Source organism: Mytilinidion resinicola (assembly GCF_010093595.1).
Source record: "Mytilinidion resinicola strain CBS 304.34 unplaced genomic scaffold BDZ99scaffold_6, whole genome shotgun sequence".
NCBI lineage: Eukaryota > Fungi > Ascomycota > Dothideomycetes > Mytilinidiales > Mytilinidiaceae > Mytilinidion > Mytilinidion resinicola.
The window spans coordinates 288414-307538 of record NW_022985442.1 but is presented as its reverse complement, the minus strand read 5'-3'; the positions used below and the strand labels follow the sequence as shown (position 1 = coordinate 307538).

The 19125-nt window shown below is 51.3% G+C and overlaps 9 protein-coding genes across 9 annotated transcripts; 2 read left to right on the top strand and 7 right to left on the bottom strand.

The window, feature by feature from the left end:
- Positions 1–432: 432 nt before the first annotated feature.
- On the top strand, positions 433–2052 carry BDZ99DRAFT_557880 (MFS general substrate transporter; the record flags this gene model as incomplete). Its single annotated transcript, XM_033727213.1, has 5 exons — positions 433–456; positions 503–585; positions 678–1308; positions 1421–1558; positions 1613–2052. The coding sequence occupies 5 exons, from the start codon at positions 433–435 to the stop codon at positions 1847–1849; spliced, it is 1113 nt and encodes a 370-aa protein (XP_033579087.1). The 3' UTR covers positions 1850–2052.
- On the bottom strand, positions 1949–3668 carry BDZ99DRAFT_460903 (EF-hand). Its single transcript, XM_033719489.1, has one exon. It carries the CDS (start codon positions 3364–3366, stop codon positions 2095–2097), a length of 1272 nt encoding a protein of 423 aa, XP_033579086.1. The 5' UTR covers positions 3367–3668; the 3' UTR covers positions 1949–2094.
- A 1812-nt stretch (positions 3669–5480) lies between these two features.
- On the bottom strand, positions 5481–6362 carry BDZ99DRAFT_517989 (uncharacterized protein; the record flags this gene model as incomplete). Its single annotated transcript, XM_033725242.1, has 1 exon — positions 5481–6362. One exon carries the CDS (start codon positions 6360–6362, stop codon positions 5481–5483), a length of 882 nt encoding a protein of 293 aa, XP_033579085.1.
- A 962-nt stretch (positions 6363–7324) lies between these two features.
- Positions 7325–8977, bottom strand: BDZ99DRAFT_460901 (uncharacterized protein). The gene has a single exon (XM_033719488.1). The coding sequence runs from the start codon at positions 8509–8511 to the stop codon at positions 7801–7803; it is 711 nt and encodes a 236-aa protein (XP_033579084.1). The 5' UTR covers positions 8512–8977; the 3' UTR covers positions 7325–7800.
- Positions 8978–10345: 1368 nt separating this feature from the next.
- On the bottom strand, positions 10346–11053 carry BDZ99DRAFT_557868 (ankyrin; the record flags this gene model as incomplete). The annotated part of the gene is made up of 1 exon (XM_033727212.1): positions 10346–11053. The coding sequence occupies exon 1, from the start codon at positions 10787–10789 to the stop codon at positions 10346–10348; it is 444 nt and encodes a 147-aa protein (XP_033579083.1). The 5' UTR covers positions 10790–11053.
- Positions 11054–11266: 213 nt separating this feature from the next.
- BDZ99DRAFT_557860 (uncharacterized protein) lies at positions 11267–11889 on the bottom strand (the record flags this gene model as incomplete). The annotated part of the gene is made up of 1 exon (XM_033727211.1): positions 11267–11889. A coding segment is annotated over exon 1 (372 nt), but the record flags the coding sequence as incomplete, so codon positions are not given.
- Positions 11890–11925: 36 nt separating this feature from the next.
- On the bottom strand, positions 11926–12859 carry BDZ99DRAFT_460899 (uncharacterized protein). Its single transcript, XM_033719487.1, has one exon. It carries the CDS (start codon positions 12567–12569, stop codon positions 12015–12017), a length of 555 nt encoding a protein of 184 aa, XP_033579081.1. The 5' UTR covers positions 12570–12859; the 3' UTR covers positions 11926–12014.
- A 315-nt stretch (positions 12860–13174) lies between these two features.
- BDZ99DRAFT_568866 (FAD/NAD(P)-binding domain-containing protein) lies at positions 13175–14845 on the bottom strand (the record flags this gene model as incomplete). The annotated part of the gene is made up of 2 exons (XM_033727826.1): positions 13175–14547; positions 14620–14845. The coding sequence occupies 2 exons, from the start codon at positions 14843–14845 to the stop codon at positions 13331–13333; spliced, it is 1443 nt and encodes a 480-aa protein (XP_033579080.1). The 3' UTR covers positions 13175–13330.
- A 1076-nt stretch (positions 14846–15921) lies between these two features.
- BDZ99DRAFT_496630 (uncharacterized protein) lies at positions 15922–18205 on the top strand. The gene is made up of 2 exons (XM_033723457.1): positions 15922–16013; positions 16075–18205. Exon 2 carries the CDS (start codon positions 16078–16080, stop codon positions 18022–18024), a length of 1947 nt encoding a protein of 648 aa, XP_033579079.1. The 5' UTR covers positions 15922–16013; positions 16075–16077; the 3' UTR covers positions 18025–18205.
- The last annotated feature ends 920 nt before the right edge of the window (positions 18206–19125 follow it).

Sequence of the window (19125 nt, the reverse complement as noted above, 5' to 3'; positions counted from 1 at the left end):
GTGTGACAACAGTGACCTCAATTTTTAACCAATGATATTGTATTCAAAGCAGACAGAATCGCCAAAGGGATCGCGCCGACTTGTTCTGTGCTGGACATGATCGTTGTAGTACAACAGTGATGGAAGAAATAAGTGTAGAATAGAGCTAGGCTGTAACGATGGGGCGACAGTCCTGGCGGCAACCCGAGCGCCAAACCGAAGAAACTCTTTGCCCATCGTGTCAGAGCCCCTTCGTGTCAAAATCACTTCACCCTTCGCGCTGTTGGCCCCTTCGTGGTAGCCGGTGACTCCCATATATATCTCCCTCCACACGGCCTAGCTAGCTACACCAACACAAGTCACAATACATTCTCTCTTCTTGCATACCGAGCTGTCACAGCGCAAAACCCCTTCACCCTTCGCGAGCGTGGAAGTTCAGTACACTTCTTCAAAATGGAAGGTGCTGCGGAGTCAAAAGTAGAAATGATCAGCCCCGGCTTCGATTCTGGCTGAGGGCATTCAGCCTTACACTGTATTCAACCCTACTCAGAAAACTCTACTTCTCTACGCTTGCTCAATATCCGCTATCTTCTCCACTATTTCATCGTTTATTTACTTCCCTGCGATTACTGCGATTGCGGGGTCGCTAAAAACCACCGTCCAATCAATCAACTTTACAATTACTTCGTATCAAGTAGTCTCCGGAATACTGTAGCGCCGTCAATCTTCGGAACTCTCGCTGACGACATCGGAAGAAGGCCTGTGTTATTGTTCACACTTGCACTATACCTCGGAGCAAATGTCGGCCTAGCTTTGACGAAGCACTGTGTCGCGCTGGTCGTCCTGCGATGTGTCCAAAGTGCAGGAGCATCAAGCACCATTGCCATTGCCTATGGCATCATTGCCGATATCTCAGTACCTTCGGATAGAGGATCCTTCGTCGGTGTTCTCTTAGGATTCACCCACGCAGCACCCTGCCTCGGTTCTGTCATCGGAGGTGTAGTCTCCGAAAATCGGTCTTGGAGATGGATATTCTGGCTTCTGGCAATCGCATCTGGAACCCATCTCGTCATGCTCACTATTTTTCTCCCGGAGACATCGCGAAAATTGGTTGGGAATGGCAACATTCGCCCAACGCATAGGATAAACCACTCTCTCTACGCCATGCTTCATCGTCAATCTCCTTCCGAAGAGCCTATACGCACCCCAATGTCGTTTGATTTCCTTGGTCCCTTCAAAAGCTTGAAGACTCTCTATAACAAGGCTAACTTCATCGCCATTCTCGTCGGCGGTATCACATACACGATATTCGGCTGTCTTCTCGCTAAAGTATCTAACAACTGGTCTGACATAACTCCCCGCTGGCATCGGCGGCATGATGGCTGCACTCCTGACGAGAAAGCTGCTTGATTACGATTACGATTACTGTTTGACAACACAGACCCACAACATACTGCCCGGCTTTCCCATCGAAAAGACTCGGCTGAGATCAATATTCCCCGTCATAGCTACAAGCTCCATCGCCACGGTAGGATACGGTTGGACGCTTCACGCAAGCCCTCACATTACCGTCCTCCTTGTTCTCCAATTCTTTTCGGGGGCGTGACAAACCTTCCTGTTTGTTACGCGCGAGACGCTGCTTACGGATCTGAATCCAGATAGGAGCTCGACCGCCCAGGCCAGCTACAGCTTGATTCGGTGTTTACTGAGTGCTGGAGGAATCGCAGCTGTCGAGGCAATGATACAGGGTATGGGTGTTGGCTGGTGTTTCACTGCTTTTGCTGTCTTCGGCGCTTTATGCGTGCCCCTTCTATGTGTTAAAGAAGAAAGGAAAGAACTGGCGCTTGGAAGGCGTCGCGGATACAGATGACGGACCTACGGAGAAGGGATAGTAGAGCAGGATGTGATTGGAGCCGAATCGCATGCAAAGTACAAAGGAATGTCTGCCCCTGGAGAGTGTCATCCAAGGAGGATACACAACTATCTGCATTAACTAATCTTGTCCTCACGACGTGTATTGCGACAATATAACAAGCGAGGTAAGATACCAATCCAACGGTGACCATAGTATGTACGTATATCTCCTAAAGCTCAACTACCCTCCATCCCTCCCTCTTATGCTCCTAGCTCCTGAACCGCCACCACATCAACCACAACACCCCCACTCTTCTCCGTCACCACCTCCACCTTCTTCACCTTCGGCACCTCACTCACCAACGGCATCATCGCCACAAACTCCTCCAAAGAAACCTGCCCATTCCCATCCACATCACACGCCTTCAACATCTCCTCCACCTCCGCCCCCGTCACCAAATCATCCATACTCTGAATACACGCCCTCAACTCCCCCAAATCAATCTCCCCACTCTTATCCACATCAAACAAACTAAACCTCCTCTTCGCCCGCGCCTCCAGACTCATATCCAACTTCGCCCGAAATAGCGCCGAGAACTGCTCAAACGTAATCCGCGACGTGCCCGCCACCCCAGAGATCCGATCCATGACCACCTGCAGCTGCTCGGGCGTGTATACCCGGCCCGTCGAAGCGAGCACAGTCGCCAGCTCCGCGCGGTCAAAGAACCCATTCCCGTCCTTGTCGAACGCGCGGAACGTCTCGTGGCACTCCGCGACCTCCGCCTCATCTAACCAGCTCGCCGGCGCTACACTCCCCCGCCGCCCCGTCTCGTTCGCCAGCGCCTCGATGCGCTCGAGCGCGTCGAAGGCGCGCTGCGTCGCGAGCCACAGCTTCCGCGGGTCGTGGCCGAACTTCATGCAGCCGTTCTCGGCGATGAGGGGCAGGTCGAAGCGCACCTTCGGGTTCTCCATGAGCTGTTTGCCGAGCGGGGTCGTGGCGCGGTTGTAGTAGTGGTCGCGGTGGGGGAAGGTGCCGCAGAGCTCTATAATCCGCAGATGCTCTTCGAAGATGGTGCGGAAGATGTGCAGTGTCGGTGGCAGATGCGGCTCCAGCGTCTCGTAGAAGGCGACGCCAGCGCGCTGGGAGGCGAGGTCTTCTTGGTGCGTCATGATCAGGCAGGGGACGAAGATGCATTCTTCGGGGGCGAGGGAGCGGAGCCAGTCGAAGGGGAGGGTAGCGATTGAGCGGGCCATGGTGTCGCCGGAGAAGGACTGGATGGTGTGGCGGTAGATGTTTCGTGGGAACTGGTCGATGAGGATCATGAGGGCGAGGCAGCCGCGTGCGGTGGAGGTCCAGGAGGCGTAGGAGCCGGCGAGGGCGGCGGCGACGTGGTGCCCGAAGCGGGTTTTGATGGCGATGTCGGTCGTGTTGGACTTGCCGAACCAGAGGGCGAGGCAGGTCATGACGTCTAGTTGGCCATGCTCGTCTCGTAGGAACATAAAGGAGATCAAATCTTCCTGTAGGGCCTCCATGTTGCGTTTCTTTCTTTAGGTCGTACTGGATGGTGGCTGTTTGGGGAGGGGCTGGTCGAGGGAGAGGCATTCTAAAAGAGAAAAGATGGGCTGATATTCTATCTTTCAGAGGTCGTTCGCGTGAAGTGGTTCCGGGCTGAGCTATCGCTATACCAGTGTCCATGGGGGCTAGTCTTTGGTGTTGTTGCTGCAGCTTGAAGCCAATCGCGGCTTTATCGCGAAGGGCTGGACCTGTGGCGTATGCAGGCTTCAGCTGAAGGTACAGCGCCCACATCCATGAATCTGGTTCAGAGGTCTCTAGTGGTGTTGTTGAATTCATGCGGAGTAGACATAGCGCTCGAAGCAGAGTACGGTAGCTCTGGAGCGTCCGATAGTCTCAGGTTGTGAAGAAGCAGTTCTGTGTTGATTTGAAGAGGCATAAGGCCCGTATATATAGCCTATGAAAGGGGGGGGGGTTACTCCCCTGTTCCCCCTTGTTACGGATATGGAAGGATGTAACGCCACTGACACGCTAGTAGTGGCAACCTGAGTGATAGAGCGCTCGGCTACGAAAAGGGCGTCTGTGAGGCGCCTAGTACTGCCTAAGGCTGGTTAGCGCACGATTGGTTCGGATGAGGGGTCATGACCTTGCCAAATATTTCTCTCTCTCAGGCTATTTGGCTGTGTTATTGTTCAAATAAGTGTGCTATAGATCGTTCTAGTGGGTGAGCTTTCGGCGAACCTGTCTGCTCTAGATAAAACATCCTTAAGGTAGTGTATGCCTCATCCATATTCTGATATACAAGCGTTCGTGGACCAGATGCGTAGCATTGAGCGCTCACTAGAAGAGCATATCGACGACCTTTAGTGCGAGTCTATCGAGCTCGATCACGGCTTTGCCACATTCAGGCGAAGGCATCTAGCGTTCTGGTTATCATGCTCTCAGGCGGCGGCTTACAGTACTACGGCATAAGTTTGGGCAGTCCGGGCGTTTACTCCGGGTGTCCTGATAGGCTTTTGAAACTCTACATACGATGTAGCCCTCGACGCAGTGGGAATAGGGCTACTGTTTGACTGACTAAAGGCTAGCTAGCTGGGGTACTCCTTACGTTGGTACCGAGTGAGCAAGAGTGAAGTCCGACCAGCGTGATGTCCGTGTACCGAAACTTATTACCTAGTACTGTGCAACCAATGATACAAGCCTTGTTGGAAAAGCTGTTGGGACTAGAAGAAGCTTCGGGGATAGAACTGATCTACAATGAGGTTGTAACTGCGGACGACCACACCGATACCCATTGTCGTCGCCAGTGGAGTGCAAAATTGTACAATTCAATCTATTTCGACTTAGATAAAGCTGCACAAATTAAGAAACAAGTTGGGAAGCTATAACTAATACCAAAGGGTGAGGCTACCACTTTTATACTCCCGTAGCATCTACCCTTTCACTTCTTGCCACACGTGCTAGGGACGATACCTCCCCTACTGCACTATTCTCTTAGCTCTCACTCTAAACTGTTACGTTGTCACTTTGCTTCTCTGGCTAGCATAGTTTATTCTAATGCCTATACCCTGGATACCCTCTTCTCTTATAGAGCGAATTTGGCTTAGACGATTACAAAGCTGCGCAAGTCAAAAGATACGTTGAGAAGCTATAAAGGAATACCAGAAGGCGAGTCTTCTGTCTTACTTTTCGTAGGTGATGGTGTTTCTGAACTTTACGCAGCTCGCTCGTGTGACCTCTTCGCAAAGGCAGGAAATGGTGACCTATCTTTACGCGTCAATATGCGCGAATTTCATGCTCATAGGCTACTAAGATTGGGTTAAATAGTGTGAGAAGAAGCACACTGCATTAACCACTTTTCATGACTGGAAAGCAACTCTGGGTGTCACAAGGATGATTCAGAAATTCACACAGAGGGAAAACCGCTTTCACTCAGGAGGTCCGCCTCCGTGACATACCATGACTGAGCCTTACGATTAGTTCTAATGAAGATGTGAATTTTGATTCGTAGATACTAAAGAGAAAGCTATAGTCCATTAGCCTAGGAGCGCTTCCCTAAGCTAGACGCTATCCACTCAAGACGGCGAGAAATCAACACCGTCACTAAGGCCCCATTCCCAATTTGCCGAGTCCACTACCATTGCTGATGGTCCCAGTTCGCCCCCAACATCCCCCGCTCTCCGAACCGAATTCCTCCAATCTGGTGCTGTCCCGTCTGGTGAATTGAATGCCGACGGCTGGAAGCCATTGAGGCACTACGCTCCCGAAGAAGCCGCTGACTACGTGGACCATTTAAACGCCTGCCCCCCGTTGACTCCTCGTCATCCTCATCACCAGCCTCTTCATACCCCTGGAAAACGTATCCGTGGTCAACGACGCCGTTGCGAGGCCGCTGCTGCTGAGCCCGCTGCTGTTCTCGCTCGCGCTGTATAGCGCCGATGTCTGGTCCCCAGAGGTCGCGGCCTTCAAGATGTCCGTAGTGGTGTCCACGCTCGTACCCGTCTTCATACCCTTCCGATCGGCCTCTCACATAGCCCAGCTGCTCTCCGTGATGCAAGTAGCCCTGCGCGTACTGGACGCCCTGGCGGCGCCCCTGCTGGAATCCTTGTTGGTGGCCGTACTGCATGCCCTGCTGTCTGCCATACTGCATGCCCTGTTGGCGACCATACTGAACGCCTTGCTGCAGACCTAGCTGTCGGCCATATTGCATTCCCTGCTGCCGACCGTACTGCATTCCTTGTTGCCGGCCATACAGCATGCCCTGGTTGCGGCCATACTGTACACCTTGCCGTCGACCAGCATTGAGAGCTCTCACAATTTCTTCACGATGTCTAGCGTCGTCGCGGCCAGCAAAGCCTCGATAAGCTCCTCGCTGGCTGGCTTCGTCCGGCAGCCAGTATGTGATTTCGCCCTCATCCTCCATACCGTCCTGGTCTCGGCTCCTAAACCGCATAGTCCTCGCGCTTCTCGGTCGTCCATTCTGAACCATGTCATCGAAGATGAGGGCGGGCTCCATGGTTTGTATATATTGGATGTGATGAATGGAGTATAGGCAGGTAAATGTTGTGGTTCCTTAGAAGCTGAAAAGGAGTAGAGTAGTTGTGCTTAGAGAAACAGTGGTGGTCTATGAAGAGAACAGTGTATCGGCTGCTTATTAGCTGTGATGTGGATGTGTTGGAGAGGCTATTGTGGTGCGGTGGTGGTGGATATGTTGTTGTGGTTTGCAGGAAACGGTGCGAGCAGTAGATTCTTTTATAGGCAGCTGGAGACCTGGATAATTCACTGACTTCAGCGTACCGGCTCCTTCCAACTTGGCGCGCCTGGAGACCTCCCAGTGAACTGCCCGTGGGCAACCGCCTATGCTCGAACTGGTAGATTCTAGAAGCAGGACTTCAGCGGTGTTCTGGATTAGAGTGAATGGCATCGTTGACTTGAGTTAGACTGCGCCAAGTATACACATTCCTCTCACGTCTGGTGCCCGGCGCGGAAACTAAGCCAATCCTGGCAATTCTCCTTTCCTAGGCTAGCATTGACTGCCTTGAAGATTGATTGGCCAGATGGTTGCTATTCATCCTTGAAGGCACCTGGAATCGTTACCTCATGCAGCAATTCTGTGGCTTTATTTCCAAGTTAGGCCACCGGACGTGAGAGAAAGCTGTAGAGGTAATGGAGCGCTCGATGGGATGCTCAGCAAGGGTAAGGACGTCTGTTAGGCGTCTGATATTGTCTGGCATGCCCAGGTGGCTTAGTGCAACGATACCTCGGTGGAGAAGTTTGTGATCTTGATCAATGTCAGTCTCCTGGGCCATCTAGCAGTTCTGTAATACCAACGGCTTTTGCATATATCTTGTATCCTGACCCTTTTGCTTATAGCTCCTCGGTCGGATACTCGCGAAAGCAAGATCACATGATGAACATGGTAGTAATCGGCTTGTGAGGTGACATGCACGACATTAGCTGACTGACAAATGATGAGAAGAAACGCGATAGGTTTTAGATTTGAAAAAGCACAAGGGCTAGCGTTTTACTATGGCGAGGTGACAATGAAGAGCCTGAGATGTGGCGTTGAGAGGTTATTTTTTCGGGGGAAAATGAATATAGAAAACAATTTACCCTAGTGGAAGCACTCAAGCAGACCGACACTGTATTAGCTACTTGAAGCCACCAATTAGTCGGGGCATAGCCCTGGATCTGACCTGTGTTATTGCTAGCCTATAATAGACTAAAAGAAGCAACTAGATCTGATCTAGAACATCTGTGATAGGCCAGGAAGGTAACGCCCTATTCACATTTTCGTCTCGACTCCTTGAGACCCTACCACTGCTGATGATCCCAATTGGATTCCAGCATACCACGTTGTCCAAATCGAGGTCCACCAACCTGGCGTTGTCCGCGTCCGGACTCCTGGCCACTGTGTCCTCCTCCGTAGTCATGCTGCGAACGTGGACGCTCAGTCATAGGCATCGGCGGACGACGGGCAACCTGCTGATCATAGCCAGCCCCCATAGAAGCTCCACGGCCTCGCAGAGGACGCTAACCGTGTTCAGGTCCATCCAGACGCATCCGTCCCATAGAGGCTGAGAGCGGCTCGTCGTCATCTGGTTCTTCGTATCCCTGCGAAGTGTATCCGTGGTCAACGTAACCATTCCCGTGAGTAGATTGGCGGCGCTAGTGGGTTGGTCGAAGTTGTCCAGACTGCTGCCCCCGCTGCTGTTCTCGCTGCCGCTGAATCGCAGCGACATCCGATCCCCAATCCTCCCGGCCCTGCTTGTAGCCGGCCCAGCGCGCCTTCTTAAGTTTGTCTTCAGTCGTGGGAAGTCCTGGTTGTTTCGGACCGTTCGGGCCCCAGAGATCACGGCCTTCGAGGTGGCCGGCGTGATGTCCGTCTTCATAGCCCACTGAGTGGGCTTGAGCAAAGCGTTCACGCTGCCCGTGTTCAAAGAAATTCTGGGCGTGTCCCATTCCCTGACGCCGCCCGTATTCGACGCCTTGTTGACGGCCATATTGAAGCCCTTGTTGACGGCCATATGGAAGCCCTTGTTGACGACCAAACTGAACACCGTGGTGACGGCCGAACTGGACACCTTGGTAGCGGCCGAACTGTACACCTTGGTGACGGCCAACGTCCAGAGCTTGCGGGACTTTTCGGCTGTGTCGCTCCTCATCTAGGTCTCCGAAGTAATTGTTTTGACGCAGGTTTTAGTACTGATGGAGATGCTGATGGTAGTGCATGTTCTGACGGCGGGCCATGTCCTTGTGGATAAGAGCGGGTTCCGTGGCGTTTATAGAAAGGCGATGAACTGAGTATATGAAAGCGTTGCAACTTTTGATTGGCTGAGTGGCTGTAGTATGCTTGAGCTGGAAACGATGTTCTTGTTGTAGGTAGAGATTGGGTTTGGGGAGCTTCTTAGTCTGCTGAGAAGTGGTGGTGGTGTGGTCTGGCTGGAGAGTTCTCGTGGTGTGGAAGAAATAGAGGGTAGTGGAGGGATCCTTTTATACGTGCTAGATGACCGAAAGGTCATTAAATTGAGCGCGCCGCCTCCAATCCAGCACTTCTGGAGCCTTCTGTGAGTCGCCCGTAAGTAACCGCATTGCGGGCTTCCCGCCCCTGCGCGTAAACCATATTCTCTAACCAATTCGATGTCTTCTTTTCACCTGGCGTTGTAGATTCAGACAGCGATTAAGCGGCGGCTAGGTTCGAATAGGCGTTATGGCGTGGGCATGCGAGAGTGTCTGGCGAAGGTGCTTGGCAAGCATATTCCCTATACACCAGTGACATTTCGAAGTAGTCCATTGATCGGGGGGCGCGTCGTAGTCGTATATAGTTCCCAATCCACGAGGCCGTAGAAGCTATTCATCGTGGCATGCATGAGCTGAGGGAGCCCCGAGATGTAACATTCACCACTAGAGCACCCAAACTCAAGCCATGTCTTCGCATCCACGGAGATCAGTCGAGAAGTTTTCGTAGCTGAATTTTAAACATCCACTAGCCTATGTGTACTCTGTACACTCTAACCATCATTCTTCACCACTTCTCCTACGCCATGGCAGACGCGGAGCATGTCTCGTCCTCACAGCACGCCATGGACGAGACGCAACCCTCTCTAGCCTCGCGACTAGGTATGGCAAAGAAGATCTCTGACGGCTTTCGTGAGCGTGAATTCTACAGGTAGACCCTTGCGAAGCTCCTCTTTTGTATGCGTTCATGGAGGTGATTGCTTATGAGCATTGCGCTGAACCAAACATAGTCCGAGAGTTTGCTGGGAGAGCATTCGGTCACGTTTGAAAATGAGCGCAAAGATAAAGAAGGGAGCAAGCCTGGAGGTGGGAGTAGACGATTCTAAGATCTTGATGAAATCGCTTCAACGTCACGATTTTCAACAGTCCACTGGGCCGGTATCTTTGACAGCAAGACGAGGCGAAGAGATTTGTCTGAGAAAAAAGTTCGAGGTCCTATGTTCGTAATCGAGGACGCTTAGTCGGTCATGCGTAGTTGGTATGACATCAGCAAGTCGACGATATCTTCAAGCCCTTCTGATTCTGCAAGGTCGAAAGGAGTCGCTCCCTCTCTATCCACCGGCTCAAGCTCAGCACCATTTGCGATCAACATTTTTATCGCTTCTTCCTGCCCTTTGAAAGCAGCCAAATGAAGTGTCGTATCCCCTTGAAAATCTCGTCGAGTCAGATCAGCGCCCTTATCGATGAGTAGTTGTAGGATATCCGAATGGCCGTACATCGCTGCTCGGTGGGCGATGCTCGAACCCTTTTTGGTGGCCGCGTTGATATCGGCGCCAGAATCGATTAAGAGCCATGCAGCATCCATGGGTCCATAAAAAGCAGCATGATGTGGCGCAACATAGCTATCGGTGTTTCCGAAGTTGGCGTCAGCGCCATGAGCAATCAAGAGTTTCATGTTCCCCAATTTCTTAGCATGAATGGCAGAGGCAATTGGAGGAGACCCAATCTTGTTCTCTGCAATGACGTCAGCTCCCAGGCCAATCACAGTCTTGCACGTTTCGGGGTGCCTCCATATGATGCCTCGTGTAGTGGAGTCCATCCTTCAATGGGGTCGGGAACTTCGACATCAGCTCCGGCCTTCACAAGCAAACGGATTATCTCGTCGTGTCCTTTCCGGGCGGCAATGTGTATCGCACATTTGCTCCATTTTGGGTCTTTTTTGAACAGATGAACATCGGCACCTCGATCCAACAGAGCCTTGACACAGCGAGTATTACCTTGCAAGGCTGCCACAAATAAAGGGGCCCTGCCCTCAGTATCTGTCCCGTTGACGTTGGCTCCTTTGTCGCAGAGTACACAGACGATCATGTGGTTGTCGCCCTCCCAGATAGTTCTGTGCAGAGCTGTTCCTCCGTTGATATCTTGGGCATTTGGCTCTGCTCCCTGATTCAGAAGCATCTCTACAACGTCGTAGCGATTTTTCATGGCAGCTTTGTGAAGGGATCGGCTTCCTTTGAAATCTTTCGACTCAATATCGACACCTTGCCGGAGTGTCGATCGTGCCAGGGTACTGTCGCCAGCAATGACGGCAGAGAACAAGGTCGCTTTGGTGAGTTTGGACTTCCGGGTTTGCTAGCTTGGCAACTCTAAGCCGGATTTATTTGATTCCACGGGGGTGCCTTTCCTTTCTGGCTCGTCCGGAATCGGCATCACTCGTCCGACTAAATTCTTGCTTCCGTCATCGCTATTACCCCGGGATTGAGTTATCGGGTCATTCAAAGTGATGTGATGGAGCACGGGAAGGACTGTGTCCAAATTTGCAGACTGGGAAATCTCTCCATTGTTATTCAGCGGTTGGGAGTCTCCATCTGCAGCGGCAATATGGGTGAGGCTTGAGGCTGGACTGCTTTTGTTGGACATCGCAGTATGGCAACAATCGGCAATGAAAACGCCAGAAGGTAAGTCGGCGTCTGTCGACTTTAGGATCGTGCTCAAGAGGTCACGACCTAGAGGGCGAGTTGTCGGTACTTTGGCAAGTAAGTCTTTAATCCATCGTAGCGGGACAAGATCTGTGGGCGATTTGGCCTTGCCTGAAAGCTGATTTACCCAAGTAAAGGCACCGTCTTTATTCTTCGCGTCGATTGCGCTCTTGGACCCAAATCCTTGGAGATGATCTCTCATAGCTGAAATGGATTTGCCATTGAGGATTGTACACATTTCCAGATAGACGCAGCCCAGAGACCATAGATCCGCGGCAGAGCTACGTGGTGCATCTTCTAGTAGCTCAGGAGCACTGTATCTCCGAGTCATAAGAGGAGACGTGTCTTGGGTCATACTGTGGCCTACGTCTTTCCAGTTAGTGCGATACCGAAGTCGGTGTACAAAACAGTATTATCTTTCAACAATATGTTTTCCGGCTTGATGTCTTTATGTCGAATCTGTTTATCGTGAATGTAAGCCAGACCTGTTGCCAGACAGCCATAGAACGTCCGCAGAAGGGTCACTCTAGACTCAGCCTGCAAGACAGTGTCGAGAAAATGAGCCAGATTGCAGTCTGCTACGGGAGACACGATCAATCCAACGTACATCGGATCAGTGTAACTGCCGACGAGCTCAACGATGTGATGATGCCTAAGGCGTTTCAAGGTGATGAGCTCTCTTTCGAAGTCTATCATATTTCTTTGGAAATTGCTAAAGAAACGACCTCTTTTTATTCTCTTCCGCGCGTAGTAACGATGTCTTTGCGTACTCCGGATTTTTTGAACCTGTCCGTAGGAGCCAGTACCGAGCAGCTCCTTTTCCTCGAAGGGTAAACTTCGTCTTGGTCAAAGTACTGGTGGTAACCGCTTTCGCCTCTTTCCAGCTCGAGTGATTTGGTCATAACAATCCATTGTATCTGCAATATTGACTGTCGAACGGCAGCATCGATGTTGGTTGGGAGGGACGACCGAGAGGACGGAAACCAGAGATCATTCACGCCGGGTGCCACAAAGTCCTCAAAAATTTCGAGATGGTCGATGACTCTTACGACGATGTACAACCTAGGGCACTGTGCCCATACTGGGCTCACAGCCTGAAGAAGCCCTGCAATGTGTTGAATATCCGCATGAGTAAGCCTCTTGAGGGGGTTGAAGATGGATGACCCATTAGGATGGAAAACGCGTTCGAGTTCTTTCTCCGGGCCACCCGTTGTCGAATTCGATATCTCGTCAAACAGCTCTCCATCGAGACCCGCAACTTTCTGTGACTCACTCGATACTTGCATAGTTGCGATCTTAAGTTTGACATACGATGAGGCTGTCTTTTCTAGCCAAATCCGTATGGTAGCTCTGCTGTATCTTGCTGAAGCTACGTTCTTTCACAACAAACGGTGCTTCCATTCGGTGCCCAAGGCTGAAGAATGAGGCGGTAGGGAGCTGCGCGTTTCTGACAGAAGCCGTCACGGGAAGTACATGAGTGCAGACTTCGCAAGGTAATAACGAGGTGGGCCGTGATACTGGACAGGGGAGTGTCCGCTTGGACTGTGGTGGGGAGGCTATCTAACATCTCTACAGCTGCGGCGATGAGGCTGTGTGATGTCGTGGTCCTCCCGAGACCGGGGTCCGAGTTTGGGGGCCAAGGTTCGTTCAGCCAGATCTTGGCACATCACGTGTCTGTAACCCTCCGGGCCATGAAGAAGCAGTTCAGTCAGAAAGTATAGTAGACTAATCTAAAAGCTTAGAGTTGAAGAAAGGACATGTTGTCCATAAATTTCGTAGCTGTAGAGGGGCAAAACATTCACAGCATGACCAATCATATCACACCGCCGCAGTTATATAGACTTTGAAGCCCTGGGCAAAGAAGTCAGAATGAAACGCTTCATTGCTGATCAGACTGAGGTAGCTAGCTACGTACTCTTGACCGTCAAAGTACCCCCCTCACATCATCCCTGCCAAAGGCCCTTGGGATTCAGACTCATGGAAAACATCAATCTACTTTGTCTAGACTGAATCCAGAGAAAGAACGAAACAAGTGTAGACTCCAGGACTACAATGTCGCCGCGATCTTCGACACGAGCGCCTCCGTGAAATCCCAGAGCTCTCCAGAATCGTGCCCTCCAAACGCCGCTCCAGTATAGTATGTGCTCCGCAGTCCCTGCAGCGCATACAGCCGCTGATAGAAGCCGTTCCTAATATCATCGGGGGAGACCTGTAAGTCAAACGGGCTGTGGCTGGAAAATTTGACGATCTGCGGGTTGTAATCGCCGGTGGTTTTGAAGTCGCCGGAGGCGTGCATAGTACGCACTTTGGCAATAATATCATCCTGGATGGCTTGGCTGCTCATTTCAGTACCATTGTGGCCGTACTTGAAGTCGAAGACTCCGGTGATGCTGGTGCTTCGGAACCAGTAAAGCCCTGGGACTTCCGGGATGTGGAATTCCGTGCTAGTGGCAGCGAAATTGTACACCGTGTTGTTTGGCAGGCCAGTTGAATTGATCAGACCGGTGTAATAGTAGTGAGGGACAATCTTGCTGAGGACACGAGTTTCCTGGTCTTCGAGCCAGAGGCTGTCGAGAATGGTGCTAGTAGGTGGCGCAGCGATGAGTAGAGCTTTCGCTTGGATAATCTCGTAGCCGGATGGAGTTTCGACGGTTATGAATACACCAGGTTTGTTGTTACGGCGACGCAATCGCATGGTCTTGACGAGGCTCGAGTTGAGGAGAACGTCGTCGCCCAGGTCCTTCAAGGCACAGTCGTAGATTTCGTGCATCGGGCCCTTCGCTCTCATGGTGACATTATCTGCTGAGTGTACAACCCGGTCCAGATCGAATTCCTTGAGAACGTAAAGCGCCGGCTGTCGCAAGAAGTCGCTTCCACCCTGCTGCTGCAGATAGAAGAAATAGAGAATAGCCTCAAGTTGATACTTCTTGGCAAAGTCGATGAACGGCAGCATGAAGTCCTCCGGGACTGGGGAACCGAGGTAGTACCCGCTGGAAAGATTGGCATACTTGGCACGCTGCTCGCCGTATTTGGCCTGCGCAGCTAGGATATCATTCCAGGCGTACCCAACTCCTCCAACCATATTCTTGCCTGTCTGATAATCGACGAAGACGGTACCACGGGTGTTCGGTGCTAGCCCATGTTCCACCTCAATGCTGAAACGGTCCACGAAGCGCATACTCGCGTTAGTGACATGCCATGTTTCGACGCCGAGCTCTACTGTCTGGCCACTCGCTGGGTCGGTCCAAGTCTCTGTGTGGCCGCCTGTTGAGCTAATTAGTTATGTTGCCATTGCGAATAGACGTGGTAGTCACTGAGAGCGGAGCAGATGCATACCTAGAGTGTTCTTGGCTTCAATAACAGTAACGGTCTTGCCCATGTCCTTGAGCCGAACAGCCGCATAGGTGCCACTAGCACCACCTCCGATGATGCAAACATCCGTGGTCCTCCCAAACCAGGCCGCCGGCTTAAATTGGAAGCCATCGTCATTGCCTGTAGCTGCCCGGACCGTCGAGACGGTAAACGAGGCCAAGGCTAGGAAGATCAAAAGTGAGAGGCGCATCTCGATGGACCTGTCAACGGCGACTACTGGGACTATGCGTAGACAGTGCAAGCACGGTCTGGTTGAGGGCGGTGATAGATGGGTGGGTGTCGTAGAGTGGGTGTGGTGGATTGTGTTGGGCAGCAAGGTGAAATGGAAGGGCCGCCGCGGGTTGTGAAGACAGGAAGGTGGAAGGAAGGAGCACGAGGCAGGCGTGCTGTGATTCGTCGAACTTCGCTTCTACTAGGATCTACAAAAGTGAGAGTCTTTCAGAATCACGATTCTTTTCTACGACGCTAAGAACGCCTTTAGGGAATAGATAGCCTATCCAGTCTCATCCTGCACGAGAACACCATGGCTGGTATACCGAAACAGCTCAACAAACGCAGCAAGACAAACTAAAGTAAACAGGAGGGCCACAAAGCTAATCTGAAAACCTAGTTTTATCTCGAGGCTATAATCGAAACCAACCTCGATTCTGTGACACTAAAATAGTGACAGTTTGGTTACATTCGTGATGCCCTTCGATCCTGGCTGTCGAACCCAGGAGCTGAAGACTTGGGTGGTCTCGGCTGCTAGCGTTTACCATCGAGGCATGCATATTCCCGAGTTTGCATATTGTCTGGCAGGCTGGGGCGTGCCATGGACGAACCGTTGCATTAGAGCTAGGATATTCTACTGTGGAAAACAGATATTAGTGAATCATGATAGCATATATATCATTTCCTGCTCATATGAGCGTTGTCAGATCCACGAAGGTACTAGGATGTAGCAGTGTTCTTGTCTGTTTGATCAGATTGTGGGACAAATGAGGTTGAGATAGAGGCGAGGTGTTCCTAGGAAGTGGAACCCATCACGTGGGCACAGAACAGCTCGAATCATATCAATTTTCTACAAAACACTACTAATAGGATGAACGAGAGTCTTGCAGGATGTGAAAGAGGGCTCCAATCCCCCGAGTTAACGTGGTTGACGCAGCTATTACTACACGTGATCACTGATTCAGCGTTGTCCGGGCCGAAGAAGCGCAAACCAAAAGTTCCATCAACAGGCATCACTGTGTCCTACCCCACCTGCAGATCGGAGTCATATTCTCTTCCCAGGACAACATATCTCTGCAGCGAGAGCACGTCACTACTACACTCACCAGATGCATTCAATTGACTACACAGCCAGGTAGACTTCACAGGTCTGTTCACAGCGCATTCACAGTACATTCACAGCACGTACACATTCACAGCCATTCACAGAAGATGCTCGACGAACTCCCCTTTGAGCTCCTCTCCCACATCTACTCCTATCTCGACACTGCTCAGTCCGTTTCCCATGTCTCAAGCACCTGTCGCCGTCTCCACAACTTCTCTACAAAAGAAGGATGGAAGATCTTCCTCCGCACACGGTTTCCCTCGCTCCCAACGCCCGCCCTGCCCAACGACTACAGGGAGGCTGCCCACGGGCTGACTACGCTCTCTCGCAATTGGGACCGCAAAGGCTTCGTCGCCCGATATCTTGAACCGGCAGGCAGCATTACTAGTCTTCCAACTTGGGAGCAGGTTCCGCGCTGGCAGCACCCGGATGGACAGACAATTGGGTATCAGCCCTGTATAGACAGCTACGAGGACTGGACTAGCGGCGACTGGAGCTCGAGGAAGCAGGTCTTAACTTGGTGTGCTGGGACTGAACTGCTCGTCCGAGCGAAGAATACTGGACGTGACATACAGGAGTTCTATGACACTGCCAGTCCAGACGATCGCAATTTCTATTTCGATCAATACAAGCACCTCGCTGCATGGTTCAGATACGGGATTCCTGGCGGTATGGAAGGGCGAGATGATATCACTTCATTGCATCTGATTAGGCCATATCAGAAAGCACCCGGAGCCGAGCATATAGAAAGCATCGTGTTTGCAACAGCAGATGGTGTGCTTCAAAGACTCAACATTGGGTTGAACGGAGGTCGCACCTCGAGTATACAGTCCTATACGACAGATGGTATTATGATCCACTGCACATCTCTCTCGCCATCTATCTCGCCCCTTCTAGCAGCAGACTCAGGCGTGTCTGGAATCGCGTTGTATCCGATGCATCAAGAGAACCAGACCGAGTCCCTCTCCGCTTTCAGCCAGATCGACATACTTCCAGAAGTAGTCACTCTCAAAGGTTTCAGTATCTGGGGACTCAATTTCTTGTCAGAGGATAAGCTAGGAGTTGGGGTTGGACCATCGACTGAGCCGTTCCGCATCCTCGAGGTTTCTCCTGCAGGATTAGTCAAGGACCCCATCCGAAGCTACCAATTCGAAAGGCCAGAAGATTCACATCGCCTGGATGGCCCACCCGGAGCTCCTGTGGAAGTCTCAACATACTCGGTCATCCCTCTACCGCCATCGTCACAAGGTGGCCGTAGCTCTGGGGAGGTCTTCCTCACAGGTGACAACAGTGGCACCATTCGCCTCCACGACTTGCGTTCTCCCTCGTCATCTGAATGCAGCTATTGGGACACCGCAAACGATTCCACCATCTATGCACTCCAAACCCAAGGTCGGGAAAGAATTGTTGCAGGTACGGGCCGACATACTACCGTTATGGTCTACGATTTGCGCGTTTCTGGAGGTCGAGCCTACCACAACATCGAGGTCCCACCATCAACACAGCGTCACTACAACACTCGTCATCCTAGAGCCACCAAGCCAAAGGTGGAGAAGAAGTCCGATGCCCACTACAACTGGAACGTGTTCCTGAACCCACGCGGCGTCAACCAGTTCCGAGCCCAACATGGCCGACGATCTCACAACAACCGGTACGAACGCGACTCTCCAGTCTACACCCTGTCCCTGCCGTCCCCAAGCTCGCCTACCCTCTTTGCCGGCGTAGAAGATGCAGTAATTCAGCTTGATTTCACCGGAATCCTGGACGCGCACCCAGACCCCGTCTTTGCGTCCACAATAGAGAGGACCCAGCGTGGGGAGATCAGCGTGAAAAAGAGCTGGAATCCTAGAGGCGACGTGATGAACTTCGGAATGTACGACAAGACGGACGAGAACGCGCTCGGTATGAACCTTTGGGTGCAGGCAGGCGTAGGCCTGTACAAGGGAACGGCTACGGGGTTGGACGATAGGTGGAGGGATCCGAGCCAAGTAGACCCTCTGCCTCAAAGAAGCAACAGGAGTGACACGACGAGCGGCACGTGGCGTGGTGAGTAGTAGAGGTTTTGTTAGAAGAAGTCGTCGGGAAAAGGGTCATAGATAGTGGATATGTCGTTCTTTGACCGTAAAGTGTACTTGACGAAATATCCACATGAATGCCTAATGTTTAATGAATTTCAGTAATTTACATTTGTTCCTCACATGCCACACTGTGTAACACACTGTAAAATGATCACATTTACGCTGTATATAGCCCCGAACGTCATGAAATTGCACAGCCAGCTCTACTGAAGTGCCAATATGGTAGTGTGTTCAGAGGGCTCCTGGGTGAAGTCAATATCCTGCTTCATGATGTGAAAGACTCGGCATTGCGAATTGTTGATACGCTCTTTTCTTTTAGAATTATTATGTAACACTAGGTCATGAGTCTAGGCACAGAGATATGCCACTACTTGGGCTCCATCTTTGCTCACTCGATGCCACTGTATGTGGTACCCCAGCTAGCGGGTGACCAGTCAGTCAAACGGTAGTCTAATGTCCATTGTGTGAAGCTCGACATCGTATGTGAGGCCTCAAAGCGTAGATACATGGATATTCTGCGGTTCACACCTGATATTTGCTCCGTCGACACCACCGCGAGGAGTAACTCAGCTAGCAGGTTACTAGCTAGTCAAAGGGAAGTCTAATTCATACTGCACTGATTTTTACATTATGTTTGAATCCTCAAAGCATAGGCACATAGATACCGTCATGCTCGAGGTTCATTCTTGCACACTCGACACCACTGTGAGGGGTGCCCTGACTGGTAGGTCGGTATCTAGTCAAAAGGTAGTCTCATTTGGACTGTGTTGACTGCAAGGGGAATGTTTCAAGACGTTTCAAATGTAGAAGAAGCAAGTTCCAGCTCTACTTGGAATATATAGCAATTCTCGATTCCTCATCGCCTATTCATTGATACGATAAGAGACTTGCTATTCTCATAATCTTAAATTTATGTAAGAAAGAGCAAATGGGTCGATAACAAACCGACGGATTAATGAAACAAACTTGCCATAAACATAATACCTCATCGATTGCCACCATCTTAGATACATTAGGATGTACGGATCGGTCGGATATGCAGTCGTAATCCGCGGACACCATTTAGCGGTCTAATGG